Raw genomic sequence first — 18,238 nt, 5'->3', positions numbered from 1 at the left:
AGAAGCTCGGAGCAGGTCTCTCACCACAAGATATTCAAAGTCTTGGGCTGAAACTGCCCATTACCTTGAGTGACTCATATTCCAGTTCTGCACCTCTAATTTGTGGTCTTTCTTCTTCCTAGGGAAACACACAAAGTTAAAAACTTCATAAGTAAGTAGTTATATTTTAATCGTCACATTTTTACTCTTAGAATATTTCCTAGCTCAGCAGAAAAGAGTGAGGAGAGTTAAGCCCTCACTACTTGAACCAAAACCTACTTGGTTAAAGTTAAAGTACTTCTGGGCTGAGTTGCCATTAAAGAAGAAACTGAAGAACTCGGTTTGCCATGGCCCTAGGGTGGGAGAGCACTGCGCACCTTTGCCTTACTTCGGAGCACCTGCTCCTCCTTGCGGTCCAGCTCATCCTGCATCACCTGCTTCTCCTGCTCCAGCTCTGTGACCCGCTTCTGGAGCTTGAGGAACAATGACATGTCCAGAGGCACCTTCTTCTCGCTTGGCTCCTAAACCCCAGAAAGCAGAAGATGGTCAAGATGGTTCGGAAGATGTACAAGCCAATGAGAAAATGATGAACAGCTCAACAGAGAAACAGGCAAACTTATAGGAGAAATATAAATGGCCAAAGTATATACAACTAACACATCCAACCAGCTAATAAATGGAGAAATGTGAATTAAACAACAGCGAGGTACCACTTTCCCCCTATCATATTGGCAAAGACTAATAAGATTAATAAGGCCATGTGTTAGTAACAGTGTCTTATAAGATATTGGTGGAAGTTATAAGTAGGCCCTTTGGAAGGGCAAGTTAGCTGTGTTTATTAAAATTTAAGTCTGTATATTCTTTAACATAGGACAAACATAGCAATATATGTTTAAGAATTAATCCTGCACAAATACACAAGTACACAAAAATATATGGGGAAAGATGTTCACTGTAATATTTTTTGTAATTGCAAAAAACTAAAAAGAATTCAAATGTTGGTCAATAGGAGAGTTGCTTAAATAAATTATGGTATAGCCAAACTATAAAGTATTTTATAGATGTTAAATATAATGAAGTAGATCTATATGAGTAGATAAATATGTTCTAGATAAAAGTATTAAGTGAAATGAACAAGTTGCAGGATAGTATCTCATTTTTCTTAAAAAAAACAAAACCCAATACACGTGACTTTTAAGTATACCTAGCACATGGCATACAAATATCTAGAAGGCCATCGGCGTTATCTCAGAGAATGGGAGGTACTGTGGGAAAGTTACATTTTCTACTTCACACATTTCTATATTTGAATTGTTTACAATGAGCATGTATTACTTTTGTAATTAGGAAAAATGATTTTTGAAAAGGTGAGATGCTAGCATAAATATATTGATGTCAGAGAGAAAACTAAAAAAACAAAATATATACAGCACTTAATAAACTGAAAGATAACCTAGTAGCATTTAAAAGCATGTCAATTGGTTCTAAAACAGAGTCACAGGGAGAACTAGTAGGATAAATAAAGATACACTAACTAAAGCTAAGCAAAAGGAAATAATTAACCCCTAACCACCATCATAGAAATTCTGGAGGCTCCATAATTGTTTTACTTTCTTTACTTTGGGTTTGAATTTTTAATGAGGTAAGAAGAGAAACAATTGTATCATTAGATTTTGAGAGGATAAAGATCATCTTTTTGTTAGAGAGAAAGAGAATGGTAACAACAACTTATTTATTTAATTAAATGATCGAAGTATAATTCTTAACTGATCAGCAAATCTTATATTTCCAATTGTCAATTTTTTAAAAAATGTTTTTTTCTCATATAAAAGCAAAATAAGTTTAGGAAATAAGAAAAGTACAAAGAAGAGAGCTGTAAGCATAATCTCATATCCAGAGAAAACCCACAATTTTTGTCCAGTCTTTTTTTAAATAAATTTAAAGAACTGGAATAGTACTTTCATTATAATTTTGTACTGTCTTTAAAACTTAGCATCGTATTATAATCGTTTTCCAAATTTATAATATGATACTTGAAAGCACAATTTTTAATGGCTGTATTGACATGTGTACCATCATTTGCTTAGCTATTACCTTACTGGTGATCACTGGGGTTATTTCTAATTTTTTGCTATTGAAATATACTAAAATAAACAACCTAGTACATAAATATCTAAACATTAATGTTTTTAAGTCTATTAAATTGGTTGAGCCTGTTTATACTTCCATCAGCAGCCACCAACTTGCCTGGAACAGCAATGACTGTCATCATTAAAAAAAGTTGGCTCAGCTGGTAGACCAATAGTGGTTTTTCATTATTGTTTTAATTTGTATTTCTTTATCTTTTGATGAGGTTGAATAATTTTTATATTCATGAGCAATGTTTGATTTTTTGTGAATTCTTGGTAGTGCTAAGTTCAGTATTATTCCAGTTCTAAAAAGACACCTAAGAAGAATCAACTAAACTAAGAAGTGGGGCATTTATAGGCTGTCAGGGTCATTTATCTACAAACTAGTTAGACCTGGTCTTTTTCTTTGTGTCCACTTTAAAAAAAAAAAAAAATTTATTTTTATTTATTTATTTATTTTTGACTGTGTTGGGTCTTCGTTGCTGTGTTCGGGCTTTCTCTAGTTGCAGCAAGAAGGGGCTACTCTTTGTTGTGGTGCATGGGCTTCCCATTGTGCTGGCTTCTCTTCTTGTGGAGCACAGGCTCTAAGTGCACAGGCTTCAGTAGTTGTGGCACACGGGCTCAGCAGTTGTGGCTCTCGGGCTCTAGAGTGCAGGCTCAGTAGTTGTGGCATACGGGCTCAGTGGTATGTGGGATCATCCCAGACCAGGGCTCAAACCCGTGTCCCCTGCATTGGCAGGTGGATTCTTAACCACTGCGCCACCAGGGAAGTCCATCTGTCCACTTTTGCACTGCTCAGAGTAACAAAAAGTTTAGGTAGATGACCTTAACCATAAAGTCTGTCCTGACTTAGTAGAACAGAGGTAACATCTTCCCTGAGCATGAAATTACTACAGAATTTCATTTATACGAAAATTCATTTCTATACATCCCACAAATACTTACGTTTTAGCTTATTTATAATGTAAACATTCTATCTTATGTATTTTAATGTTTGTTCCTCTATTAATGGTATATGTATCCCTGAAAACTTTTAACTATTTAATCCTTTTTTCACACTATGATAGAAGCCTTCATTCTATGAATGAATATAATATTTCATCATTGTACCTATAGATAGGAACATTTGACAACTGCAAAAATTGAGGCATAATGATTAGTAATTAAGAGAGCTCCAAATGGTGCCCATTCTTATCCCTAATGACACGTAAAATCAAAGAGATATTGTCCTCTCTATACCACGTAAGCAAGAAGGAAGTTTGGGCCATCTGGCTCAGGGAAGTTTCTGGGGTTTTGTTTTGCTTTCTTTCCTTTGTTAGGACTTTGTCATCTAGGGCTTTTCCAAGAAAGTGAAGCTTTAAAATTAATCTAAAAAATAGCAACAGTCTCTCATTAGAGGAAAATCAGGAAGATAACAGAATTTGTTCACAAAATTACCACAACAGGCTTGGCAGTCATTCTCGAATTACTGCTGACAATAGCTGAGAAAGTTATGGTGACGCTTTTCCTGGATTTGACAGGTATGAGAAAGCTCGACAGCAATAGCAGAACTGAGATAATTTGTTAATGGCTACTAAGAAAGGGGCATTACAGAGCGTGGAGAAGCAATGGTTCCAAAAAAATAACCCCAAACCACGAAGATGCTGGAAGTGTGGGAGGGCTCCAAGGCAAGTAGAGCTGGCAGGTGAGTTCTTCAGAGAGAAACAGCAATGGAGATGTCATTGTGTCTTGTGAACAAACAATCACAGGTTTCTGATTTGTGACTAGAGAGACATTAATCTTTTATTTTTACATCAAATTTTGCTATTATTACACGACTAAGGTCGGAATTCTGTTTCAAAACAATTTATCTGTTTTAATTTTTAAAAAATCAATTCATAAACAAGAGTGATCCCATTATTTTCCTGGCACTGGATTCTAAAAGAGCTACTTGGGAATATTACACATAGGAGTTGAAAGTTTTCCTTTAGTTTGAAAGGGGCAATTTGTAAACCTGGCCATTACAGAGGTAGTTGCAGGAAGAAATGCAAACCTGCAAGTCATAAGTAATTCGAAGTACAAAGTTACGTCCTGCACAATTTCCCTTCTGATAATCAATCTCTCTTTTTCCATTACTAGTTGTGTAGATTTCCATCTTTCTGATCCTGGCCACACCCAGTCAGAATTGTAGGGTGGTCACTGGAAGCCTGTTTATTAGAGCAAAAACCTCTGTTTATTGAACACTAGTTTACTATGTATCAACACTGTTACAAGTGTTTTATAAAAATTAACTCATTTAATCTTCAAAATATCACTATAAAGTAAGATAATAATAGCATTGCCACTTCACAGATGAGGAAACCGAAACACAGAGAGATTGAGGCTAAGGTTATGGACTCAGTCCCAAGGAAGAGAGTTACTGTAGTCTGTCCCATGGTAAAGACAGCACTAACCAAAGCCAGCCACATCTCAGATGCATGCACTTAGTCACAAGAAACAAGCATGACTACTTGTCAACAGCCTTCCTCATTATTGAGAGAAGGCTTCCAGTGTATGACCTACTGTTGGTGGTCAGTGCACATGACAGACACTAACAATAATCCAAGATCTGTAGGTGATTTCTGGAGCACAATTCACACACTTCACTATTCAAAAAAGATGAAAAATGTACCAAATCCCACTCTAATCTATCTCTTAACTTGAGAAAAGACTTGACAGAAAACAAGTGAGAATAGAAATGAAAAGGTTACCCCTCCCCTCAAATCTGTAAGAATCTGGAGAAAACTTGAAAAGAATAGAGACCCTGACAAAAACTGTTACTAGTAAAAATTAGGTAAAGCATATAAGAGTTTTGAGTTTAAAAATGTAATGCCCACTACTGGGCATATACCCAGAGAAAACCATAATTCAAAAAGACACATGCACCCCAATGTTCACTGCAGCACTATTTACAATAGCCAGGTCATGGAATCAACCTAAATGCCCATCTACAGACAAATGGATAAAGAAGACGAATGGTACATATATACGCAATGGAATATTACTCAGCCATAAAAAGGAATGAAATTGGGTCATTTATAGAGATGTGGATGGACCTAGAGACTGTCATACAGAGTGAAGTAAGTCAGAAAGAGAAAAACAAATACCGTATATTAACTGTATATATGTGGAATACTGTATATTAACTGTATATATGTGGAATCTAGAAAAATGGTACAGATGAACCAGTTTGCAAGGCAGAAATAGAGACACAGATGTAGAGAACAAACATATGGACACCAAGACCAAGGGGGGAAAGCGGCAGTGGGTGGGGGGAGCGGAGGATGAATTGGGAGATTGGGATTGACGTATATACACTAATATGTATAAAATGGATAACTAATAAGAACCTGCTGTATAAAAAAATAAATAAAATTCAAAAATTCAAGAAAAGAAATTTAAAAAAAAACCCCAAAGAACTGTGAGCAATAATGAATTGCTGTAGTTTGAAACCACTAATGTCAGGGATGGTTTGTTGCACAACAATAGGTAACTTGAACAACCTCTGTCCTGCTGTATACAGGTCATACTGCTGTATCAATATCGCCAGCCTAACGTTATCTGTAGACAGAAATGGGACTGGAGAACTGCAGTATAGAACCCCTGAGTGCAAGGAGGTAGAGTGTGGAGCTCTGAACAGACAGGCCTCAGTTAGAATACTGGCTCTGCCACTTACAAGCTGTGACCTTGGGCCAGCAACTTAGCCCTCTCCTATGTATGAGTCCAATTATATGACACTTTTCTTTAAAAGGAACAGAATGAGATGGAGAAACTTTTCATCCCAAGTGGAACTAAGACAAGAAAGGAAAGAATTATTCATTTTTTTTCAGCTGTTCTGTCAGAAGCAGTCTATTTCTGACTTGGCCATTCTCTCAGAATATGATACAAAAATAGAAGAGTTGTGCCTGAATTACCCATTACAGAAACTAATGTCATATTTGAAGAAGATGTGAGAATTGGTTTGGGAACGATCTAACTTAAAGTCACTGTACTCTTGGAGTTACAGTAACATGTCATTTTGATTTCAAACCATGTAACACAAAACACTAAGGCAGATTTATAAGCTGTTTTTCATGCATTTTTGTGGGAGAGAATTACATTGGTACAAACTATCATCAAACAGGCAGCAATTTTGCTAAACTCCTGGGCATTGGTATTTATAATATTCTAGGACAGAGGGCTTATCTTTCAAATAATTTACCTCAGTCTGAAATAAATTCATGACAGGCTATGTTTTTTGCACATAGAACATGTTAAGGTGTAAAAGGGAATTACAGAAGGGAAAATCTGATCCTCAAAATTACATTAAAAATGAAAATTAAAATGTTTATTGACAAAAAAATATATGCAATAAGTATGTATGTACACAGCTAATTAAGGACTTTTAAGTCACTTATGAAGAATAAACAGCATAAAACAAATGTTACATTTATGGACAAATGGGGTCCTCCCTGCAAAGAAAGTGTTCTCTGTTAGTAACAGCATGGGCACATCTTACTTTTACTGATAGTTGTCTAAAAGGTACCTCTGTCCTTGATGGAATGTCTTCAGTTTCTGCAATTTCAGAGCTAAAGGTGTATTCGGACTCATTGCTGCTGTGGGTGGAGTCTGTTCTCTTGTGTCCAGGCTTAGGCACATTCTGCAAGACAAATAAGCAGTTACAGTTAACACAACATAATTAAATAATTGAACTAGGCATAGTTAAGACAGCATCCACCTTAACTCAGTTCTAATCCTCACTCACTGACTTAATGTTCTCATGCCCAAACTATCTGTTCCATGTTGCATTAACAAACTCTTACAAAAGGGTCACCTTCGGAGCTCCTCAAAGAATGAGAAAGATGCACCAGGAGGGCATGACAAGCACAGTCACAAAACCAAATACTCGAACAAAAATCATCTGTGATTACTGGCAGAGTCCGCTTTTTAAAGTTGTGAGTGGCTAGTCGCACTGGGTGAAGCATAGGTATGATGCCTCAGCATCTAAGGACTGCAACTGACTTCCATGTTGCAATCAAATAAAACCTACCAAAAAGTTCATAGGATATATTTAATGATAGCATAATCATTTTACTGCACCGTATTTGGGCATAAATGGTAAAAAAAAAAAAAAAAAAGTCAGGGGAGGGGAGTTTCCACTTAGGCGACTACAATTTCTGTTAGTTTTATGCCTGAAGCTGAATCTCTGAAGTCAGCAGTGGGAAGGATGAATGTGCAGAAGAGGCAAGGAAGCTGCTCGAAGAATCCTGGGAAGATCCTTGGGTTATTAATTCAGGGAGTCCAGGTGACACTTTTAAGGCATGTGGCATATGAACTAGTGTTCAGAAAGCTTGTGGGGAACAGAAAAGTTAAGCAATTGTAGTCCCTTCCTTTCTATAGGAAAAGGGGTTAGAGAATGACTCGAAGGAAGAAGGAATAAAAAGGCTGGGTTTGGGCCCCTCACTCCTAGGGTGCCCCCAGCAGAAGACATGGAAAGGTTCAGTGGCCTGGATTTTCTAGGGTTACAAATCCTGAGAGCTTCAGAAAGGCCTCCAAGAGCTTTGGGATCTGTCCAATTTCCTTTACTCCTTCCCAGGTGCAGGAAAAGAGCCAGAAGCCAACAAAGAGCTTTTTGCCTCTTTCCTTCCAACATCCAGGCTTATAGAGAGCAGACCCATCTGTGCAACCACAGGGAAGCCAGCCCCCAGGGGCAGTTGAAAGCCCCTCAGCCCAGCCCAACCTGTATGTTCTATGCTCATTAGTGTAATTTTCTTTTTTTCTGTGTGTGACATCTTTGTCTGGTTTTGGTATCAGTGTGATGCTGGCCTCACAGGATCAGTTGGGAAACTGCTCCCTCTTCAATTTTTTGGAATAGTTTGAGAAGCATAGGTATTAACTCTTCTTTAAATGTTTTTTGTTGGGAGTTTTGACTGCTGATTCCATTTCATTTCTGATATTTGATCTGTTCATATTTTCTATTTCTTCCTGATTCAGTATTGGGATATTTTATGTTTCCAGGAATTTGTCCGTTTCTTCCAGGTTGTTCATTTTATTGGCATGTAATTGTTTGTAGTAATCTCTTATGATACTGTGTATTTCTGTGGTGTTGCCTGTAACTGCTCCTCTTTCATTTCTGATTTTATTTATTTGGGCTCTCTCTTTTTGTCTTGATGAGTGTGGCTAATAGTTTATCAATTTTGCTTATTTTTTTCATAGGACCAGCTCTTAGTTTTGTTCATCTTTTAAACTGATTTTTAGTCTCTATTTCATTTCCACTCTGATCTTTTTTTTCTCCTTCTACTAATGTTGGGCTTTGTTTGTACTTTTACTAGTTCCTTTAGGTGCAAGGTTAGATTGTTTATTTGAGATTTTTCTTGTTACCTGAGGTAGCATGTATCACCATTAAACTTCCCTCTTAGAACTGTTTTTGCTGCAGTCCATAGATTTTAATCATTTTGTTTCCACTCTGGTTTCTTCAGTGACCTATTTGTTGTTTAGTAGTGGTTTGCTTAGCTCCATGTGTTTGCTTTTTCAAGTTTTTTTTTCCTGTAGTTGATTTCTAGTCTCACGGCATTGTGGTGGAAAAAGATGCTTGATGTAATTTCAATCTTCTGGATGATCTGTCCTTTGATATAAGTGGGGTGTTAAAGTCCCCTACTATTATTGTGTCACTGTCAATCTCTTCCTTTATGTTTGTTAATATTTGCTGTATGTATTCAGGTGCTCCTATGTTGGGTGAACATATGTTTACAACTGTTATATTTTCTTGTTGGATTGATCCCTTTGTCACTATGTAATGTCCTTTTTTGTCTCTTGTTATAGTGTTTGTCTTAAAGTCTATTTTGTCTGACTATTGCTACCCCAGCTGTCTTTCCATTTCCATGGAATACATTTTTCCATCCCCTCACTCTCAGTCTGTGTGTCTTTAGAACTGAAGTCTCTCACAGGTGTGTGTGTGTGTGTGTGTGTGTGTGTGTGTGTGTGTATTTGTCTTGTTTCTATTATCCATTCTGCCACTCTATGTCTTTTGATTAGAGCACTTAGTCCATTTACATTGAAAGTAATTATTGATAGGTATGTACTTACTGCCATTTTGTTAGTTGTTTTCTGGTTGTTGTAGTTCTTTTTTGTTCCTTGTGTCTTTTGCTTTCTTCCCTTGTGATTTGATGACTTTCTTTAGTGTTATATTTGGATTACTGTCTTTGTGTGTGTGTGTGTATGTATCTATAATATGTTTGTGGTTACAATGAAGTTCATAAAAACAACAATAAATGAGGTTCAACACACAGATATACATACATATACAAATATATTTAATTATTTAAATATGATGATCTCAAGTTCAAACGCATTTTAACAACCGTGCATTCTCAGTCCCCTCTCCATGACTAGTGTTTTTGTCATCATATTTTACATCTTTTTGTTTTGTGTACCCCTTAACTACATACTGTGGTTATTTTACTACTTTTTTGTCTTTTAGCCTTCCTACTAGATTTATATGTGATTGATCTACTACCAATACTGTATGTTTACTTTTATCAGTGAGAGTTTCCCTTTCTAGTTGTGGCCTTTTCTCTCCTGCCTATAGAAGTCCTTTTAACATGTCTTGTTAAAAGGTTTAGTGGTCCTGAATTCTTTAGCTTTTGCTTGTTTTATCTTTTTATCTTCCCTTCAAATTGGAATGATAGCTTTGCTGGGTAGAGTATTCTTGGTTGTAGGTTTTTTCCTTTTATCACTTTGAATATATCATGCCACTCCCTGCTGGTCTGCAAAGTTTCTGCTGAAAAGTCAGCTTACGGTCTCAAGGAAATTCTTTCTATGTAATTAGTTGCTTTTCTCTTGCTGCTTTTAAGATTCTCTCTTTCTCTTTAATTTTTACCATTTAAACTATAATGTGTCTTGGTGTTGACCTCTTTGGGTTGACCTTGTTTGGGACTCTCTCTGCTTCCTGAACCTGGATGTCTCTTTTCTTTCCCAGGTTAGCGAAGTTTTCAGCTATTATTTCTTCAAATAAGTCCTCTGCCCCTTTCTCTCTCTTCCCCGTCTGGGACCCCTATGAGAATGTTATTATGCTTGATGCTGTCCCAGAGGCCTCTCTCAAACTATCCTCATTTTTTAAAATTCTTTTTTCTTTTAGCTGTTCCGAATTGTTGATTTCTACTACTCTGTCTTGCCGTTCACCAGTCCACTTCTCTGTATCATCTAACCTACTGTTGATTCCTTCTAGTGTATTTTTAAATTTCAGTTATTGTATTCCTTAACTCTGTTTGGTTCTTCTTTATATTTTCCCTTTGTTAAACTTATCACCATGTTCATTCGTTCTTTTCCCGAGTGCACTGAACACCTTTATGACCATTACCTTGAACTCTTTATTGGGTAGATTGCTTATCTCCACTTCGTTTAGTTCTTCTTCTTCTAGGGTCTTGTCTTGTTCCTTTGTTTGGAATATATTCCTCTATCTACTCGTGTTGCTTACTGTTTGTGTTTATTTCTGTGCATTAGGTAGGTTGTTTAGGATTCCCAGTCTTGGAGAAGTGGCCTTATGAAGGAGACATCCTATGGGCCCCAGCAGCCCATCCTTTTACTCACAAGATCTATATGCTCTATGGGTGCCCCTATGTGGGCTGCATGGGCCCTTCTGCTGTGGTGGGGATCACTGCTTGGATGCACTGGTACATTGGGATGGCCCTCGGCCTGCTTGGCTTCCAGGTCCTACCTAGTGCAATAACTGCCAGCCGGCTGGTGGTGGCTTTGGGTGCTGGTGTGGCAGAGGCTGCATAGCCTGGGGGGTGTCTCAAGGCTGGTCCCAGGTTACGGATGGATGGGTCAGTGACCAGGGTGGCTGGATGGGGGGCTCATGGGGCTGGTGCCAGCTCACTTGTGAGCAGGTAAACCTCTGGCCCTAATAGGCTAGAGGGAGGACTCCAAAATGAAACTTGTCTGCAGCAGTGTCCTCATGGTTGGAGCTCCCCAAAATGCCTGCAGCCAATGTCTATGTCCCCAGGGTGAGCTCCAGTGGCCTCATGCCCTCTGGAAGGCTCTCCAAGGTTAGCAAGTGGGTCTGAACCAGGCTCCTTTCCAATTATTGCTTCTGCACTGGGTCTTGGACATGTGAGATTTTGTATATGCCCTTTAAGAGTGGAGTCTCTGTTTCCCACGGCCCTGTGGCTCTCTTGTACACAAGCCCCACTGCCTTCAAGTCCAGATGCCTGGGGACTTGTTTTCCTGGTGCAGGAACCCCAGGCTGGGGAGCCCGATGTGAGGCTCAGACCCCTTGTGCCTTGGGGAGAACCTCTGCAATTGTGTTTATCTTCCTGTTTGTGGGTCATTTACATGGGGTGTGGGTCTTGACTATATGTGTCTCCACCCCTCCTACCCATCTTGTTGAGATTCCCTTTTATATCTTTAGTTTCATAAAATAGTTTCTGCTAGTCTTCAGGTCATTCTTATATACAGCTGCTCTGTAAATAGTTATAATCTTGGCGTGCCTGTGGGAGGAAGTGAGCTCAGGGTCTTCCTACTCTGCCGTCTTGGCCACTCCCCTCCAAATTACCTTGTGTTTTATAACAGATATTTCAGAGCATTTCTGGCCATCTGTGCCATTAGGTTACGTTTAAGGCCGATAGCTGTAGGAACAAGATTGCTAGGGAACTCTTTGTTTCCTGATAGCAGGATAAGTAGAACAGGGAGGGTGCGCAGAACTATTAAAAGTTCAAAATGTACTTTGGCAGATGCAGAAGAGTCCTTGAAATAGATAAGACAATTTATTACAAATAGAGGCTGAATTTTCTTTTTCTAGGACTATATCTTTGAAACTACAAAAACTATATAATACTTGATTATATAAATATTTGCTTTATAAGCAAATTTTATTTTAAGTCATTCAATACATAAAACAAAGTCCACCTACACTGACTATACTATCTTATAATCCAGTCTTCAAAGTGTTTGACTTTACAAAATATTTATGAAAAAAGTGATATGATTTCTGGGATGTGCTTTAAAACAATCCAATCCACTGGCTGGAGTGGGATGGAGGGTAGAATGGGGGATAGAAACGTGTTGACCATTTTGGATTGAGTGATGGATACATGGAGTACAGGGGGGTTCATTCTACTTTTCTATCTAGTTTTGCATATGTTTCAATTTTTTTTTTTTTTTTGCGGTACATGGGCCTCTCACTGTTGTGGCCTCTCTCGTTGCGGAGCACAGGCTCAGCAGCCATGGCTCACGGGCCTAGCCGCTCCGCGGCATGTGGGATCTTCCCGGACCGGGGCACGAACCTGTGTCCCCTGCAACAGCAGGCAGACTCTCAACCACTGCACCACCAGGGAAGCCCTCAAATTTTTATATATAAAAAAAATCAAAAGTATTTGACTCACAACCATCAAAGTCATCTCTTCCTTGAGGTCATCATATCGTTCTTCCAAGCGACTGAACTCATTCAGAAGGTTCTGATATCTCAGCCTTTCATCATTAAGATCGAGTTCCAGTTGTTTTGTTTCTTCTATTAACTTCTTTTCCATAGTCTCTGAAAGAAAGGAGAGGGAAAAGCATACCAAAGATGGCTCCACAGAATGCAAGAATACAAACATGGACACTGACTTCCAGTTTCTTTGGGAGGGGTTCTACTTTTAGCACCACTATGATCTATGAAGAGTATCTTAGTGGAGGTAGAGAAAGAGAAAATACCATGACCAAAGAATAATTTATTAATAACAACAACCATCATCTATTGCATTGTTCCATGAACAGAACTAGTTCATTCATTGGTTACAGCACATCCTTCATAAACTTCCACTAGCCATCGTCTAGTAACTAGAGTATACATTTTTTTATTATTCTGTTTCAGGCTATTCATAAAATTCTTTTGTCCCAAAAGTCAGAGACATTCCTCAAGCCTCTGGGGGAACAACGACTTCTCAGCGGACCCAGCTGTACTACTCTACAGAGTGTCTCCACTCATCTCAGTCCCCAGGTTCTGTCTTACAATTTCCCAACACTGTGAGCTCCCTTGTTGTCCTATTACTCCCTCGATTCTAATCAGGTAAGATCCCCACACCTGGTCCTCTGTTGTTACCACTCCTATGTGCTGCTGGGGGACCTGACCTTTCCATTTACTCACCTCACTCTACTCTCTCTGTTGCCAGGGGCTGGCACTTAGATAGGACATCATCTGGAGATCGGAGACTAGCCCTTGATTGCAAATCAAGCACAGTAAAAAAGCCTTAAATCTCAGCTCTATGTTTTATCTCAATGAGCTGACCCAGTCACATTTATAAACATTAAGCTTCCTACCATTATGGCCCATTTTACCCTAATATTTTGTGGCTATATCTTAATCTGCCCTGCCTGCTTCTATTGCTTCACCATTTCTTTCTCTGTCAGCTCCATGACGGCAAGGGCTGCCAAATGTCTTGTTACAACTGCCTCCCTGGTGTCCAATACAGTGTTTCCCTACCCTAGGGCTTTAATAATTTGTAAATAAATGAATGAAAGAACTTCTTCTCTCTATAACGTTCTGTAAATTGCTTTTTATTCTCACAAGTTTGTGGAAGCTGCCCAAGGCTATCAACAAATTTTCCTTAGGCAAATCCACTGTTATTGTCTTTGTTCTTATCTTTCAGTATCAAATAACATTTTCTATTTTCCTTCAAGAATTCTCATCATTCTGGATTTTTCCACTGCATTCTGCATCCTAGCCTCCTTTTTTCCATGTTTTCAATGACTTTTCTCCTTCCCTCTTTTCTTTTCTTGCTCCTTTTCTTCACCTTATCCCTTATTTATGGTTATCCTGTAAGGCTTAATTCCAGATTTTCTTCTCTTTTCTATATAGTATTCCCCTTAATTGGGAGGAATGGGGCAGTATGGGGAAAACCACAGAGGGCTCTCTCTTTCATCTCAATTTGCTTTCACATCATCTCTATCTGGAGACCCCAGCTGATATCCAAATTTTAATACTCAAACAACTGACCTCGTTAATTTCCCTCATAAACAGAGACTTGCTCCCCTCAATTTCCTCATTACTAATAACACATTATTGTTTTGATAACTCATCTCAAAACTTTAGAAAATTTTCAGAAACTTTAGAAAATTTTTAACTCCTTTTTTGAATACCACATCAAAAATGATGATATATGATATATAATTCTTTTCATATATTTTCACTCTAATCAAATCTCTTCCTTTTTATTTCTATCACCAATTATTGTAGTTTAGATATATATTTTCTTAGCTCATGTTTATGTACATGTGGATTCCTTGTAAATTATCACCATTTTAATTTATCTTACAAACAGCAAATGAAATAAATGTCCACATCTAGTGCCTTTTTTTTTTAAGGTGGCAAAAAGTGGTTGATCTTAGGAAAATAATATCCATTGGTTTAGCAAAATAAATAATATATACAGATGCATATATTCATATACATATTAGCTCAAGAATTGGTCCTAAAACAACAGGACTCCTATAAGCCATAGATCATACATAGAGAACAATTTTTTTAAAAGTCCCATGATACTGACTAATATGAATTGATATTTGTACATAGGGAGACCAGATTTACAAGTTCACCAACTAATTCAACCAAATATTTAGAGTGCCTGCCTCCAGAACTCTGCAAATTTACTGATGACAGTCTAAGCAAAGTTGTAACTTATAAACCTTTAGTCTGAGGTTGGTTGGAGTACAGTAGGTTGGTCCCACATGAGGCTTACCTGTCATCTCCTTAGCCTGCTCCACGATAAGGTGATTGAGGGCCTCTTTTTCCTGCTTCAGCAAAGTATTTTCTTCCTTCAGATTTGATACCAACTATAAAATGAAACAATAAACTGAGATGGCTGCCACAGACAGAGGCAGCCCGATACTGAATACAAAGACCATACATACAGCAGTCACTCCTTACTTCCACATCTCACTGCCTCACTTCTTTGCCGAGTTATATCTGGTCATCCTTCAAACTTGTTTCTAGCATTACCCTCCAGAAAGTTTTCCCAGAAACTCCCTCCAACTACATGTCTCTCCTTTGGGCTACTACAGGACCCTGAATATGCCTCTTTATAGCCCTTATAAATGATTTACTTTTACTTCCCTGATCGACTAGAAATTCTTGGAGGACAAAAATGACTTGCTGTTATTGTTTTACTTTGTACCTTGAGCATTTAGCAATTGCCTGGCACCTAGTAAGCATTTGCGCTTGAAGCAATGATAATGCCTTTTCACACCAACAACCTAATGCAACGTTTATGTGTACCCATGATTCAAGCAGAGAGATTACAGAGGTTAAGAAAAATATGAAAGGCATTTTGGTTTTGGAAATTCACTGAAGACCTTCCGAAGCTCCCTGCTCTCTGTCTTGAGAAAGAGAATTTCATTTTCATCTCCTTTCAAGAGTTTTGCAAGGTTGTAAACTTTTATTCCACATTTAAGCATTGACCTTACAACACTGTGAATACACTTAATGCACAGAACTGTACACTTAAAGCGATTAAAATGGTAAATTTTATGTTACATATAAGCATATTTTACCACAATAAAAAAATATTGACCTTTAACTTTCTATTTCCTGGTTGGATAAGGATTCTCAGGAAGCAAAAATCAAAACCAAAGGAAACTTTGCTAAGTTCATAATTTATACAGTTCACCTTTGGAATAGAATGTGTGCTTGTTATAAGTGAAATTTGAATTCCTTTCTCTAAGCATAAGTTCAAGGGACTCTTAAAGCAACAGCTTTACTAATAAAGAGAAAGTTTAGGAGTTCAGAGACAGAGAAAGCGGGCTCTCTGACTAAGGATCCCTGAAGAACAGGGAACTGAGATTACAGCACGGTGTCAGGCCAGAAGGCGTTCCTTCTGATGGTCTAGTGCCTTCCCTCTGTGCTGATAAGGTCTTAACGTCTGCTCTCAGTAGAAAGGTTGAGTTCTCTATGTGCTCTTGAGAGAGGTTGCTCTTTGTCAGGGTATGCAACCAATCACCTGTGGTGCTTTTTCAAAATACATGTGCCTGGCCCACACTCCCAGAGCTTGGGCAGGTATCTTTTTAAAAACTCTCCAGCATATTCTGAAATACACTCCTGTTTAAGAACCACAGTTCTGCTGGACCTTCTAGGCTCCTTGGTCAGGCTAACTGGCAATGTAGCTTTCCAGACCACAAAGCTAGCTCTCACAGGGAAATTTTTTCATTCTTCCTCATTATCACACTCCATCTAAAAGAATTAATGGTAGTGCCTACAGCTATCCTTGTGAAGGCAGCAGATAATAAAACGAAAGGAGAAATCTGAATATGTTCAGGTATACTATTCTATCAGATGAGAAAGGTATGAACTTGACTTTGAAAAGGAAACAAGAATACTCGTACCAAGCTTAATTCTCTATAGTTTCGGAGGAATTTGGAAAGCTTCCAGGGACTCAGGAAATGGGGAAGAAAGAGAGAGAGAGCACAAGAGAGATCTTAAACCTCAACAGTATCCCATTGGATACATAGTTGAATTCTGAGAGAACAAGCTTGCTATGTCAAAGTAACATATTAATAGCACTGCTGTTTCCAGATCAGAGCCCAGATCTGCTATAGATATAGAAGGGATTATTTTATCAGGACCCTGAATACCATGGAAGGATTGCAACTTTATTAGCTACACTATCCTACCTGAATTGTGTCTAAGTTCCTTCGAGGTTCTTACTGTATAAGCTGCTGTTAAGGTTCAGAAGTCAGTAAGGAAAAAGCATATTGGGATTCTTGCCATAGTTACAGCCATCAGTCAACTCTGTTTTCATTTAAAGATGGTAATACTAGTGGAATCTCTGAAAACCTATTACTTTTTTCCAGTAAGCCTTATGTTGAGGTATCTTTACTTTGTTTAACCAATACATCTCATTACTGCTTGAGAACCTTAGTGTTTTCTGTATTTAATAAAGTTTTGATGTAAGTTAATACAAATTTGTAGTGTGGAAGCACTGGTCAATCTGTAAGCATTTGCATTGTTGTTCTATCTGCATAGCAGCTCTTGGCTACGATCAGTGTGCAGACATTTGGATTTTTTCCTGTTGGACTTCTCAAAACAGTCTTAATGCAGGTTTCCATAAAGATCCCTACTATCAGCTACTGACAGTTCATTGTGATTTACTTCTTAATCACCTTTAACCTGCTGAAGAAAAAAAGAGTCTACACTCCACACAGATCTATTCATTCAAAGAAAAAGGGTGTATAGTAGGTTCTTGGCCATCACTTCTCTTCTTATAACACTGCTTTGCCTCTGCTTTAGGAGAGTAAAAGGTTTTACTAAAAGACCTATAGGTACTCATCCAGCATATGGAACAGCTGCTTGGGGGAAACACTAATAATGAACAGTAAACCAACTGAAATGTGTGTTTACCTTCGATTGAAACCAATATTGAGCCACAAGGGCCAGGTCAAGATGACAGCACAACTCCTTTGTGGAAGGAGTAGATGGGGATATGAACATTAGCTCCTACCTGCTCAGTTTCTTGTTTGTATCTATCAGCACACTCTTCAATGGATTTTTTCTCACACTGAGTTTGTTCCAGGTCTTTCCGGAGCTTGGCAATTTCTTCCTGCAGACTGAGGACACGTCCAGTAGCAATCTTAGCTTCTTCCTCACTTAGTTGAAGACGTTCTAAGTCACTTCGTAGTTTCTCGGTCTCTGAGTTGTATATTCCTTCCAGATTGGTCAGTTTCTCCATGAGGCATTTGTAGTCTTTGTTCTTTAAACACACACATAAGTGACAAAAAGTAAATATACACACCACAAATGTATTTAGTGAGAAAACCATGCCTATTCATCGTATTCATGCTATATCATCATAGTGCTGATATAGTGTCTAACCAAAGTTACTAATGACAATATTTAAAATAACACCATCAGCACCCTCTTAGCGATACAAAGAGAGAATGGGCACAATTATTTCTGTTTTACACGATGAGCAACATAGATGTGATTTTCTCATAGTCACAAGGTGAGTTCCCACAGTAAATTCTCTTTCTTGATTCTTAATCCAGGAATAGGAAAATCTATACTTGCTTTTGAAAACAAATCAGTGTGCTACTGAAAGCCATGTGCCGGCTAGTGATGCATAAGAATGATAAAATGGCCTCAAAAATCACAAGTTTCTTACAAA

At 38.1% G+C, this 18,238-nt stretch overlaps 1 protein-coding gene across 9 annotated transcripts in view; it reads right to left on the bottom strand.

The window, feature by feature from the left end:
* MYO5A (myosin VA) overlaps positions 1-18,238 on the bottom strand; it is a 180,912-nt gene that overhangs the window by 39,947 nt on the left and 122,727 nt on the right. For all 9 annotated transcript variants that reach the window (XM_024754316.1, XM_024754322.1, XM_024754325.1 and 6 more), the window contains 6 exons: positions 17,576-17,824; positions 14,822-14,915; positions 12,488-12,636; positions 6,652-6,765; positions 357-500; positions 65-118 (listed from right to left, as the gene is read on the bottom strand). In XM_024754316.1, the coding sequence (XP_024610084.1) occupies positions 65-118; positions 357-500; positions 6,652-6,765; positions 12,488-12,636; positions 14,822-14,915; positions 17,576-17,824 (804 nt within the window). The remainder of the gene's footprint in view (positions 1-64; positions 119-356; positions 501-6,651; positions 6,766-12,487; positions 12,637-14,821; positions 14,916-17,575; positions 17,825-18,238) is intronic.

Source organism: Neophocaena asiaeorientalis, unplaced genomic scaffold, assembly GCF_003031525.2.
Source record: "Neophocaena asiaeorientalis asiaeorientalis breed wild unplaced genomic scaffold, Neophocaena_asiaeorientalis_V1.1 scaffold391, whole genome shotgun sequence".
NCBI classification, from domain to species: Eukaryota; Metazoa; Chordata; class Mammalia; order Artiodactyla; family Phocoenidae; genus Neophocaena; species Neophocaena asiaeorientalis.
Note: the sequence above shows the minus strand (reverse complement) of the source record. Positions and strands in the feature narration are given on the sequence as shown.